The sequence below is a fragment of the Ahaetulla prasina genome, chromosome 8, assembly GCF_028640845.1.
Source record: "Ahaetulla prasina isolate Xishuangbanna chromosome 8, ASM2864084v1, whole genome shotgun sequence".
Taxonomy (NCBI): Eukaryota; Metazoa; Chordata; class Lepidosauria; order Squamata; family Colubridae; genus Ahaetulla; species Ahaetulla prasina.
The window spans coordinates 31,129,571-31,142,881 of NC_080546.1; the positions used below are offsets into that span (position 1 = coordinate 31,129,571).

The 13,311-nt window shown below is 36.6% G+C and overlaps 1 protein-coding gene across 50 annotated transcripts in view; it reads left to right on the top strand.

Annotated features, from left to right (window-relative positions):
• The window catches only part of ANK2 (ankyrin 2), a 323,704-nt gene extending 310,748 nt beyond the window's left edge, over positions 1-12,956 (top strand). For 35 of the 50 annotated variants that reach the window (XM_058193726.1, XM_058193679.1, XM_058193688.1 and 32 more), the window contains 7 exons: positions 447-738; positions 2,878-2,970; positions 3,455-3,538; positions 4,408-4,572; positions 4,954-5,136; positions 7,113-7,204; positions 10,667-12,956. In XM_058193726.1, coding sequence (XP_058049709.1) covers positions 447-738; positions 2,878-2,970; positions 3,455-3,538; positions 4,408-4,572; positions 4,954-5,136; positions 7,113-7,204; positions 10,667-10,850 — 1,093 coding nt within the window. In that variant the 3' untranslated portion in view covers positions 10,851-12,956. The remainder of the gene's footprint in view (positions 1-446; positions 739-2,877; positions 2,971-3,454; positions 3,539-4,407; positions 4,573-4,953; positions 5,137-7,112; positions 7,205-10,666) is intronic. The other 15 variants (XM_058193716.1, XM_058193722.1, XM_058193724.1 and 12 more) reach the window with 2 other exon arrangements.
• The last annotated feature ends 355 nt before the right edge of the window (positions 12,957-13,311 follow it).

Below are 13,311 nucleotides of genomic sequence, written 5' to 3' on the forward strand. Positions count from 1 at the left end.
ACTGGGGAACCGGTTTGGGGTTATGGCCAGGCTGTCCTTACTACCGGTTTGGAGAACTAGTCCCTAAAGTTACTATCTAACTGGTAGGAACCCACCTCTGATCATAATGGAGTCCTAGAGAGCTAGATTGTTTTGGTTTAACACAAATGTCTATACAAAATATTGCTAGATGTTGGTTTTAGTCTGATGAAACCCAGTTTACTTGAAAATAAGTTCTAATATATTTCCAAAGAAATATGAGAACTTGAACCATATTAGATTAGTAGTCATGGCAATCGTTATTGAATTCTCACTAGTATTCTCACTCGACTGTATCCCAATTTATTCATTTCAGAACATTACGTGCCACTTTTTCAAACAAAGCCAAGTGTCTTTAGAATGAATCTTATTCCTCAGAGACAGACTAGAGGAAATAATCATTTGTTTCCTCCAATCTTTATTAACAGTATCACAACTTCTGGAGCAGATTTGACACAAGTGCCCCAAAGTGTGAAAACAGCCAGCATTACCAGTGACAAGTCTGAGGATACCACCGCAGGATGTGAAGATCTTGAAAGGCCACCATTGCATACTCCAACATCTAGTGATCGAACTGAATCTCCCATAGTGGAAGAACCTGAAGATCATCACTTTCAGCAAGAAGATATGCATCCAAGGAAAAACAGCCTCGTGATTGTGGAATCCACTGATGAACCGCCTGAAGAATTAGAAAGACACGAAGAAGAATTGTTAGAAAAAGTAAGTTGTAACACTAACATGATTCAGGAAATAGTGCCTTTTGAAGAATTAATGAAGAAGAAAATCTTTAACGTAATCTAATACTTAGAACAGTACACCCAGATAATAAGAAATAAGAGATGTTCACACACTGTAGATTAAAATACAATTTTAGGAAAAGAAAATTGAAAGACAATGCACTGAAAAATGTAAAGCATTAACACAGAAGTGAATAGAGAGAAATACAACTAAAAAGATGTAATCATCTGAATAAAAACAAAATAAGCCTGAACTGAAAAATATGAAATGGATGTAAGAAGAATTCTTTGAAAGAATTTTTTTAGCAAGATTAAAATACAATATTTTTGTACTGTATGATTTCTGTATGGAAAGCAAAATAAGAATTTGTTAAAATTATATATTTTTCACACTTTAATTCCTACAAAGAATGTGCTAGGAATTAGATTGTGAATGAAAATGTACTTTTGTTTCATGGCAATTGAGAATTGTCAAAACTTTTCATTAAAAAAATCAGTTAAATCAGAAAACAATAGAGCTGCACATTTTTCTTTCCAAAGAACTATTTGGGAATATTTAGGAGCATGCATGAACATCTGTCTTTAAATGGAAAAGATTTGTATGGATGCTTCACAAGCTATCCTTGACCATGCACAACAATTTCACTCACTGGAAAACAATGAAACAAACAAGTAGAAATGCAGGTAGTCCTTGACTTACCACAGTTTGTTTAGTGACCATTCGAAGTTACAGCAGCACTGAAAAAAGTAACTTATCACTGTTCTTCACACTTATGACCGTTGCAGCATTCCCATGTTCATCGTGGCTCATATTTAGGATGGTTGCAGTGTTCCAGAGCCATGTGATCACCTTTTGCAACCTTCTGACAAAGTCAATGGGGAAGCAAGATTCACTTAACAACTGTGTTACTAACTTAACAACTGCAGTGATTCCATTTAACCATTGTGGAAAGAAAGGTCATAAAATGCAGACAAAACTCACTTAACAAATGTCCCTCTGAGCAATTGAAAATTTGGACTCAATTGTGGTCATAATTGAGGACTATCTGTACATGGATACACCCAGGAACACCTTTTGACACTACCAAACAAGCCTGAACAAAGAATGGCTACTTTAACAGTATAAAAAGAGGTCTTTCAGCAAACCACTTCTTTCAAGGATTTTGTTCAACTTATTTTGTAGAAAATAATTCATTTTCCCATTGAAAACTTGTAAATTATTTGGATTGACCAATAGAGCAGTAACCTAACTGCATCCCCCATATAGTTCCCTGGCACTTTGAAAGTTGCTACCATGACAACTCAGTCATCATTATGAGCCTTTAAGAAACATGTCCCAAGTCCCATTGCAGAAGAATCACAACAGTAAATATGTAGTGAGCAAATTTTATTTCCAGTATCTTTACCTGAAGAAACTGCTGCTTCAAAAGTGAAAAGGATTTTGAAAATATCCCAGAACTATTTAAATCAAAATTAACTGTGTTTTCTAAGTGTAAAGGACTTATATCTTTTTTATTTTACTGGCTAAAAGATAGCAGCAAATATAGTAATTATTAATTAACTCAAACTTGCAATATAATCTAGTTCAGTGATTCTCAACCGATGGTCTGCAGACCCTGGAGGACTGTGATGTTGTTACAGAGGGTCGCCGAAGGCTTGAAGAAATATTACAATTTAAATCTTGAGTTATGTCGTGGTGGTCTGTGGCCATGGTCCATGGCCACCAAAGGTATTTAAAGGGGTCCATGGTGAAGAAAAGGTTGAGAACCACTGATCTAGCTCATAATTAGAAAGTTGTTGGAAACTCATATCTGTTTAGTCTAATTGGGTTTAGGGAAGATGAAGTTGTAACTATATTTGCATTATTCAACTGATGCGCTGCTTTTACGAAGTACATGGTATTAAAAGAAAATTGAAGGGAGGTTTCCTCAGATTGTAACATCTGAAGATTTCGAACATTTAGCCCCAAAATAGAAAGAACATAGTACAGCATATTTTGCAGTGTATCTCATTCCAGCAAGCATTTGTATGGTGTTTGTTATGTTATTAGAAAGGGGCCCAATTATTCATTCACATGTACAGTACCAGTATGATGAGAGCAATGCTTCCATGCTTCCACTAGGAGCTAGCAGAGGAATTAGGTGAGCTGGAGGTCAGCTCAGATGAGGAAGAGATGGTAACTACCAGGGTCGTTCGCCGCCGGGTAATTATTCAGGTACAGGAGTGTTGAACTATTGCACGTACCAGTGGCAACTATGCCCTGGTTATACCTCTAAAACCCACCCTTTTCCTAAAATCCTGTTCCTGAAACACCCCCTTGGCTGGCAATGCACTGATGAATTTGGCATGTTCCTGGGTAATGCATGTCAATTGATTAACATAAATATTTTTTTTTCCAATTTCATTTGGAAATTCAAGGAATGTAAATCCAAATGGTAGATATTTAATTTGCATTTTGAAAGAGACTATCTCTCTGAGAAGACAGTTTGATTTGCTGCTTCAGCACCACCTACTAGCCAAATTCTTTCTTGTTCCAAGTTTGCATGCTTTTAAAAAAGGATCTGTTTAATAGCATTGGAGCAATTTGCTTCAGTGCTTCTTGCCTAATTTATGTTGCCGTTTGAGCCAATTAACTTCTGTTATGCAGTTTATTTAAAATAGCCAGTTATTTTTTCTGAACTCTGTTCTTTGTTCAATAGGCTGATGATGTGCCTGAAATACCCCCAGAAGCTGTAACGGAGGAACAGTATGTGGATGAACGTGGCCATATTGTGGTGAAGAAGGTATTCAACTGATGGTTTATTAGGAGAATATAAAGAACATTTTAGTACATTAATTATATTTGATCCATTTCAAGGTTTCCAGAGTTAAATAGAGGTGCTTTAGGATACTTTAATACAGGTTGTCCTCAACTTACAACAGTTCATTTGGTGACCTTTTGAAGTTACATAACTGAAAAAAAGTAACTTATGACCATTTATCACATGACTGTTGGGTCACATGATCAAAATTCAAAAGCTTAACAACTGTCACGTACTTAGGATGATTGCAGTGTCCTGGGGCCATGTGATTACCTTTTGCGGCCTTCTAACAAACAAAATCAATGGGGAAGCCAGATTCACTTAACAACTGTGTTACTAACTTAACAACTGCAGTGATTCACCTAACATCTGTGGCAAGAAAGGTTGTAAAATGGGGCAAAACTCACTTAACAAATGTCTCACTTAGCAACAGAAATGTTGGGCTCAGTTCTGGTCTCCTGTTGAGGACTACCTGTATATGTAACAAGAAAATCTCTTAAGGAAAGTGAGGATTTAGACTCTATGCATTTCACACCACATGGGATAAAGGAAAACATTTGATCTCATGGAGCTGTGGCACAAAAATATTTATTCATTTTAGGAGAGAACATGTTAAAATTGTAAGGTATTTAATAATACATATCATGTGAGGGATGTATTAAAATTGCTTTGAAATAGTATTTTGAAGATCTGCTAGCAAAAATTGTGCCTCATGTCACCTGCTAATGAAATAGCAAGTCAAGGCTTAGTTGCGTATGCACATGAGAGAGAATGCTAGGTATTATGACTACCATGGTTTAAAATTCAACTACATGCTAACCTAACTCTTGATGAACATGCCATCCTGCTAGGTCACTAGGAAAATCATCAGGCGATTCGTTTTACCAGATGGAACAGAAAAAGAAGAAGTTGTGATGCAGGGAGAACCCCAAGATCCTGTTAGAGTGGAAGAGGGAGACAGTTACTCCAAAGTCATAAAGCGGGTGGTGTTGAAAAGTGAAAGTGAACAATCTGAGGTTAGATTAATTTTTTTTTCTGCCACAGTTTATTTATTTGCAATGAATTTTTGAAATTGGCACTAGAATCACCCGTTATAAATTATTCTGTTTATTACATTTAATTGTAAACTTGGTTTCATAAGGTTCACTTCACGTGTCTTGTTTAAACTCCCTTGGAAGATGGCTTATTCAATGAAGAATTGTAGTGCAATCCTTTAACAAGTCTAGCCCCCAACTTCATCATTTTCCAAGAAACGAATGAATCAGTAACGTTAGCGCAAACATTTCACAAGAAAGTAGCAAAATAATGTTTCGGGCATTATCTAATCAGCCAATAACTGTGATTCTGGAATAAGCAATTATTGACATATGCAATTATTCATGAAATCTCTTTCACAGGTGACCTTTTCTGAGCCAAGTGTATTACCAAGTGCCTCAGAATTCCAAGCTGAACCTGTAGAAGGCCGCAAGGTCAGCAAAGTTATAAAAACTACCTTAGTGCATGGGGAGAGAATGGAGAAACATCATGGAGATTCTAGTTTAGCAGTGAATCTTCCATCAGCCAAAGATGACTTCGAAGAGGTGAGATAATTGTATGGTTTTGGCAACACTGTTAGAACTGCAATAGTACTAAGAGCAGAAACACATATAGAAACATTAGAAATAGTTAACTGTAGTGAAGCATCGTTATAGAAATGTATTCTTATTTTTTCCCCTGGTATGTTTAGAGAAACTCAACAGGTCACAAAGAACAATTTTTCCTTCTGAAAAAGTTCTGAGAGCATCATCTAATGGAACCCAGTGAGAGATTACTCTGAGTCTTAATTTTAGGTCTTATACAAAACTGTGAAAAGTTGTTTTGTGTGCTTTGATAATGCTTTAAGCAAAGCATTCATTTGAAGCTGCTTTGAAAAGGAGTGCTGCCATCCGACTTCTAGACAACAAAGCAAAACTATCATATCCTTCATTCACTGTCACCCTTCAGGATATGCAGCACCTTGAAGTAACTTCTGTATTGAGGTTGCCCATATTTATGCAGGCACAGGAGCCTTAGTTCAGTAGTTTCCTTCCAGTACCTGGAATTAAAAGGAAGTGGCACAGGAAGAGGCACATTAACAAGGCCATTTTCTACGTACTGAATCTGCTAGAAGAAGCAATTGAAATAAATGATAAAAGTACTTCAGAAAGACAGGTCATGTCACCCACTCTTGGTAACTGGGGCCAATTTGAACAGAGAAATCCATTATTATACAGTGAATTTAGTTGGAACCTTTCAGAATTTTTTCTGAAATTTTTCCAGACATAAGGAGAATTGAAGTTTCCTCAGATTGGAAATATTGTACACCAGAAGCTTATGAATTAGTAAATATAAACTTTTTTCCAGATGCATTTGGAGCAAGATTGTAAACTCACCATATCCTATTTGATTAAAAACGTGGCTTGGTATTGGTTGAATAAATAGAATATCGATAATTTCTGTTCAGATGGGAGTGATGTCAGCACATATTCTTTCTACCATATTTCCAGTTTAAACAAGAAGCTCCATTCTTAGATTGGATACATTTAAACATAGTGCGCAAGAACACAGTGGAAAGTACATAGTTGAGGACTTTAGGAAAGAAATCTCCAGTATAAATGTACTCTTAACAATATGACTCAATTTGCAAGGGGGGTCATTTTATTTATAACTCCAAAGAGTAGACTACTCAAGGTATAAGTAATATGATGTATGGCTACCCTATTTGAAATGTATATGTCAGTGATGACTAACCTTTTTGCCGTCATGTGCGAAAAACGGGGAGTCGCACATATGCATGCCCGCACCCATAATTCAATGCCCTGCACCCCCGCACATGCGACCCCCTCTGCGCTTCCCCCGCTTTTGGCACATGACGGCAACAAGGTTATAGTGGGCCCGGTAGGCCTGTTTTTCGCCCTCCTCAGGCTCCACAGGCTTTCTTGGAGCCTGGGGAGGCCAAAAATGGCCTTCCCCATCCCCTCAGAGGCCCTCTGGAGGCCAGAAACAGCCTATTTCCCGACTTCTGGTAGACCCAAAAATCAGCTAGCTGCGCATGCACACTGGAGCTGAGCTAGGGGAAAGTTTGTGTGCCCACAGATATGGTTCCGCGTGCCACCTGTGGCACACGCCATAGATTCACCATCATGGGTATATGCGATTCCAAGGATAATCCTGGATCAAATCACTTTTATTGTCTAAGAGGCTTCTTCCTAATGAACCAAATTCCATCTGTTAGTAAGACTGGAGTTCTTTCCACTCTCTCTGGGTTCCTTCAAAAAGAAAAGACTTATTTTTCATAAGAGCTCATTTGTCTCTGTCAGGAGTTCAGCATGAGAATTCTCAGTAAAAGTAGATTCTATTGTTTTGTCACACATTTCCAAATTCTTAGTAAATACAGAATTTGCAAATTATGCAATTAATACTTTTTTATATGTTTAACTATTTGTTTCATTGGTTGTTCTGATACTTTAGCAGGTTAATATAATTAAATTGTATTTGGGTCTTTTATGCTACAGTTATGCTTCCTGTTTTACTTTAGGCCCTGAATTACATAGGTAACAAAGTGAAAATGGAAGTCCCCCCATTAGTAGAGAAAGAGGTCATGAAAGAGGATGGGTCGCTTATTAAAAGGTTTGAGTTGGCATGACACTAGCCTGTGCAGTGACCAAAGATTTAACAGACTAACTGTAATAGTATTTGAATAAATGTCAACTTACAGTCTCAGTGTCTTAAGCTTTACTTGGAAACTAACATAATGTGGAAGAGAGGAGACTCAATTGATGGAACAAACAGTTGTTTGGGAAATAGCTAGATTATAATTTTGATTCTAAATTCTAAATGTAGAAAAAAATTGCATGACATGTTTTAAATAACGTTTTGGGGAAGTCAGAGTTTCATAAGGACAGGAAAAGATCTGGACAATTAATTAATTGAAATGTTTTGGCTCTAGATCCATATATCAAAAGACCCAAGTTTTGGAGGGGTGGGACTAAACAAAAGCCCCCAGTCAATGTCCATGCTACTGAAGCTAATTACCTGGGGCTAATTATAATTTCAATGCTATTACTATTGCTATGTTCATAACCACAACTATATAGGCAGATTATATCCTATACCAGGGGTCTCCAACCTTGGCAATTTTAAGACTTGTGGACTTCAACTCCCAGAATTCTTGGGATTGGCAGTTGAATTAGGATTGGCAGTTGATTGGGATTGGCAGCTGAAGTCCAGAAGTCTTAAAGTTGACAAAGTTGGAGACCCCTGTCCTATACTGCAGTGGTTCCTTAGCACCAGGGACCGGTTTCATGGAAGATAGTTTTTCCATAGATGTGGGGAGAGTGAGAGAGAATGAGCGTACAACTTAAATCCCTCAGATGCATAATTTACAAGTTACAGTTTTGCGCCCCTATGAGAATCTAATGCCTGATGGTCTGAGGTGCAGCTGAGGCAGTGCTTGGGGAGTTGCTGCAAATACAGATGAAGCTTCAGTCACTCACCTGCTGCTCACCTCCAACTGTTCAGCCCGGTTCCTAACAGGCCCCGGAATGACACCATTGGGAACCCCTGCTATACTATATAAGAAATGTGTGTGTGGAGAGAATAACTTTCCCAATTCTGCTTATGCTGACTCCATCTGGTTACCATTGCTTTTTTGGCTTTATTTTTTGTTTAAAAGTATTTAATGAATGTTTTGTTTGTAATGGAGATCTATTGATTCAGAACCTAAATTTTATTGAAACAAAGAATATATTTGCTCTGGCAACATGAAGGGGAGTATAATATTTGTAGATGATGATCTTAATTATCTTTTATACATGTTATACATATCCATTTTCTTCAAAATTTAAATTGCCTCTTAGATATTTGAGGACTGTGCTTCAGGCATAGTCAAAAAAGGTACTTCCTTCTAAACCAAATTCTTGGACAAGATAATCCATTGTTATGTTTTAATTAATTAATTGGTAGGACCTCAGCTCCCAAATCACTCTGGGAGATTTATATAATTAAAATATTAAAAATTATATTCTAACAATTTTAAAACTCTGCCAGCAACAAAGAAAGTCAAAATGAGGGGAAAAACCTATTATTCTTTCTGTTCCTTTCTTGATTTAACTGTTTGTCTACTTTTCTGCCAATAATTTGTAAAGCATGTAGAGCCAGTCCAATAATTGGCAAAAATTCCAGTTTCTCACTGTCACATTCTTTCTCCGATGTCAGAATTATTAAAATCAGATCTCAAAGGGAAATCTGATGCTGCATTTCCACCTTTGAAGTTAGAACATGTCTATTCTCCCCAAATAGATAATAAAATTATTTCCTCCCCATATTTTTTACCAGACAGATGTGTTGGGAATACAGCCCAAATTTCTGGGGAAGGATACGGTATTTATTGTTCTTTTTTTTAACTGACTTAGGAAGAAGAGGACAACAGATATGTTTTTTTATTGTTGTTGCAGTGTGGAATGCTGCTGATTAGACATCTAGCATGTTGCTCCTAATTTCCTCTTTCTACAAAGATTAATAAGCTCTCAGAGGTGTGAGTGTCTGTGCATATAATAGCACACACATTTCCTCAGCTATGGACCTTCCCTCTTGTGTGTGGATGGCACCATTTTAGCAATATAATGTGTATCATTCATGGGTTGAATATCAGAAACAGAAGGAACAATAAAAAGTTTTTAACAATGTATAAATAACAATAGTATGAGATTTTTTGGGTTATCAAATAGTTAAACAGCCTAGTTCATTTGTTTCTTGAGGCTTATGAACCTGATATTCTTCTCCAAGAACTAAAAAGTCAGTGGAGACTACCTCTATACAGTGGGCTGTGGTTCTCAAGGAATATAACCCAAAGAAATATGCTGTCTTTTCCACTGAATAAATTATTTCTGTGATGTAATTTTGTGTATTCCCATCACTGCAGAAACCCTTACTTGAAGAGAAGTAGTAGTAAAAATATGTATACAATAGAGCTTACTTCTCTTCACTTGTCTCAACGTGTAATACCGAATGGCAAACATATTTATTTATTGACTTGTATTCCATCTTCCTAGCAATGAGATTCATTTAAGTTAAATATTGTAAGTATGGGCACGTATGACAAAAACCAGCAGGTTTGTATTGAGGAATATGAATGGTTATCCTATCATTTATCTTGTTAATGATTCCCTGTTGCAGGATTTTTATACAAAGATCAGTGTTGCTGGATTAGAACATATGAATGTAGGCACTGATATTACAAAGATACTGATGTTACAAAGCAATAATGTCTCTCAGAATAATTTTCCCACTATCAGGAAGGAAAAGAACTTAAGGCATATTTATTACTGAAAGTGTCTGACACAGTGTTTACATACAAGTTCAAACCATATCAAGGACAGTTTAAACTATCCCATTCTAACTCTACATAGCAATGTGAACTACTCACCTACTTAACTTTTGATCTTAGCAGGCTATAGCCTACACCGACAGCAGTGGGGAAATCCAAATTTTTTTACTACCGGTTCTGTCGGCATGGCTTGCTGGGCGTGGCTTGCTGGGCGTGGCAAGGGAAGGATACTGCAAAATCCCCATTCCTTCCCTACTCTGGGGCCAGCCAGAGATGGTATTTGCCAGTTCTCTAAACCACTCAAAATTTCCCCTACCAGTTCTCTGAACTGCTCAGAATTTCTGCTACCAGTTCTCCAGAACCTGTCAGAACCTGCTGGATTTTACCCCTGACCCACAGTCCCTTTAAGCAATCATTTCTGCCTGCCTGTGCAAGTTTATGTCACACACAAGAAATTTCTCAAGAAATTACAAGTTGCTGATATTTTAACAAATCTACCAGTTTAAACTGGATTGTAAATTTAGGCTTGCATTATATAGGTGCAGCATAAGAAAGGAAATTATTTTTTAGAAAAATAGTTATTGATACTTTATATATAAATATTTAGCACTTTTCTTAGCTCTTTAAAGTCAAATGCAGTTACTGCCTTTTCACCTACAAGAGCTCAAAACTCATGCTAGAATTTAAAAATGAAAAATAGAATGCAATTTCCTTCTTAAAAAATCCTACAAATTCACTCATTGCCTCTCTTTGACTCCTTATAGGACAACAATGAGTAAAGCTAGTACACAGAAGAGGACTGTGGTTAAGGACCAGTATGGAAACCGGATTCATGTGGAGCTGCTGGAGGACACGCCAGACGCGCTACCCCAAGATGATCTTCAGCATGACCTTCAACAATTATTAAGGCATTTCTGCAAAGATGAGCAGAAGAAAGAGGCCAAATGAGATGCTGCTAAATCTCACCCTTAGACCACCACACATATCCATTAACTGTCCAGCTTTATCCAACTTTCTTTTATCATAGGTGTTATTATTTAACATAATCATCAGGGAACATTGCTGTTTCTACTTTGAGCATATAGAGCAGGTTTTCCATTTCATTTTCTTTGTTTCTAAATATCTGTAAGCTAATTTGTGACCAAAGATCACATCCTTCATTCTGGATGGTTTTATCTACTAAGTCATAGACTTTGTGTGCTCTCCTGACTATCTTGTCACCTTTGGCATTTTTATTGTTCTTTATTTTTGCACCAGATCTATAAACACATAAGTTTCTTCCACAGGCCTCTTGAAATGACAGTGTACATGTGTTTTTTAAAGGATATTATTAACTTCAAACTGTAAATAGAGAAAATATGTGGATCCACAAGACGGAAAGAAAGAAGCACTGCCTATTGTGACTACTTTTAGCACCAGGACTATAAGGTTCGTTGAAGAATAATTCATGTAATATTGCTAACACAATCCATTACAACTAGGACACGGATCTATCAAGAATGAAGCAAATCAATCCTCCTGTGTTCATAGGACTTCCAGTGTAATAAATTACTTGACTAAAAAGAGTCAGAACAAAGCCTCAAATTTCAGCTGTTTCCCTTACAAGACAGTTGATTGCAGCCATTACTGCTTCTTTGCTTCCTGGGAAAGCCACCTCAAGATTTACTGAAGAAAAAATATACCCAGTTAGATATAACATGCTAGCCGCTGTATCTGTGGCACTTTTGCATACTGTATTTAAATCTTTTAGATCAGGGACATGAAATGGATGCATTCAATAGTTCTGATTTCTATACTGTTTTGATCACTCCTTTAACAAGCCACGCTGTCTTAGATGGGGCTGTCTCTGCTGGCCACTGCACTATAGACATTTTGAAGGAGGAAAAGAAACCATTGTTCCCTTTCAGGAAAAAAAATGATTTATCAAATTCTGTCAAGATTGTCTCTTAAATCTGGCACATGCATGTGGCGTTGGAATATAAAAACATGACCTGTCTATAATCATGCCAATTGCTTCTCATCCTTCCTAGCACTGAGCGAGCAGACATTATTACCATTGTGTTTGAGGGTTTTCTCCGGAGTTTTATTTATAAGGAGACAGGAATCCACCACACATTTGTTTGGTTTATTTTTTTTCCTTGGCTATTTTATTTATAGTCCTTAACCACCTTTCAAGCATTATTCATGTAAATGTCTGCACTTTGATTTTCCAAGAAGGCATATATGACCCTGGAATTATTTTGTGGTCTGTACCTAATTCTAATAGTGGTCTGAAGCTCTGTAGCATTTTAACATATATATGTAATTAGATATATATATATAATATATATATATTATATGAAATGATATACATTTTGAGTCAGTTATTTGATAAACACAAAGCATATTCAGCAATGATGAGTCAGGTCCTCTAGGGCTGAATATTTTTCAAAACCCTGCTAGCCTTTGTTTCTTTAAACAAAACAATCCGACTCACTCAGTGCTCAGAATGCTGAAAATAAATGTTACAAGTGGCACCTCCTCATTAAGCAACAATGCCAAGAGAAAAGAAACATTTGAGGAGGTTTTGGTTTCCTGCGTAAAAAAACCACCTGACTCAGTGCCATGCAAGTTTGTTTGGTTGGCAAAGCAGGACACAAGCACTTAATGACTGCCAAAATGAAAGGAGACCTAATTGCAGGACACACAATAGCTCATTTCTCATTGTCAAGAACATCACTGTTTAACCTTCAAGACTGGGTCTCTACAAGAAATGCATTTCTGTTGTGTTATTTGCGGTGCAGATGATGTTCTGTGTAACAGCATAATGGCTATTCTCCTTTTTTCAGTTTTTAATTTTTGCTGTGTTATCAGAGAACTTGAATACTGTGAGAAGGTGATTTTAAGTTGATAAATCGGCATCTTGTTCCCATGGTGATAACACTTAACTGAATATATCTATGAGGGCATGTATTAAAGATGTAAAACAAACAAACAAACAGCACTAACAATACATAGCTGCAATGTGTACAATGGCTGATTTAATTAAATAAAAATGTAAAAGTGTTAAATGTAGCAATGATAGTATCCTCTCTTTTTTGCAACTTAGAATCGGGAAATTATTTGGAAACTTTAATTGCAAAATCATAAAGTAGGCGGTCCATACTGTTATGATTAATTTTATACAGTGTTAATGTTTGACCTTCAAAGTCACAAAAGGCTTAAATAATGTAGGGTCATTTTCTTCTCTTCTGTCCATCTTAAATTTTCAAATCTGAGAAGAGAATTTTGTCTACATCCCAACAATGGCAAAGGCTCATTTGATGGGAACAAAGAAAAAATCCACCTCAGTATAGAATTTCCAAAAGAAGGTAACTTCTCAATACATCTTTTTTTAGAAAGACTTTCACTCTAAAGGCAAGATAATTAT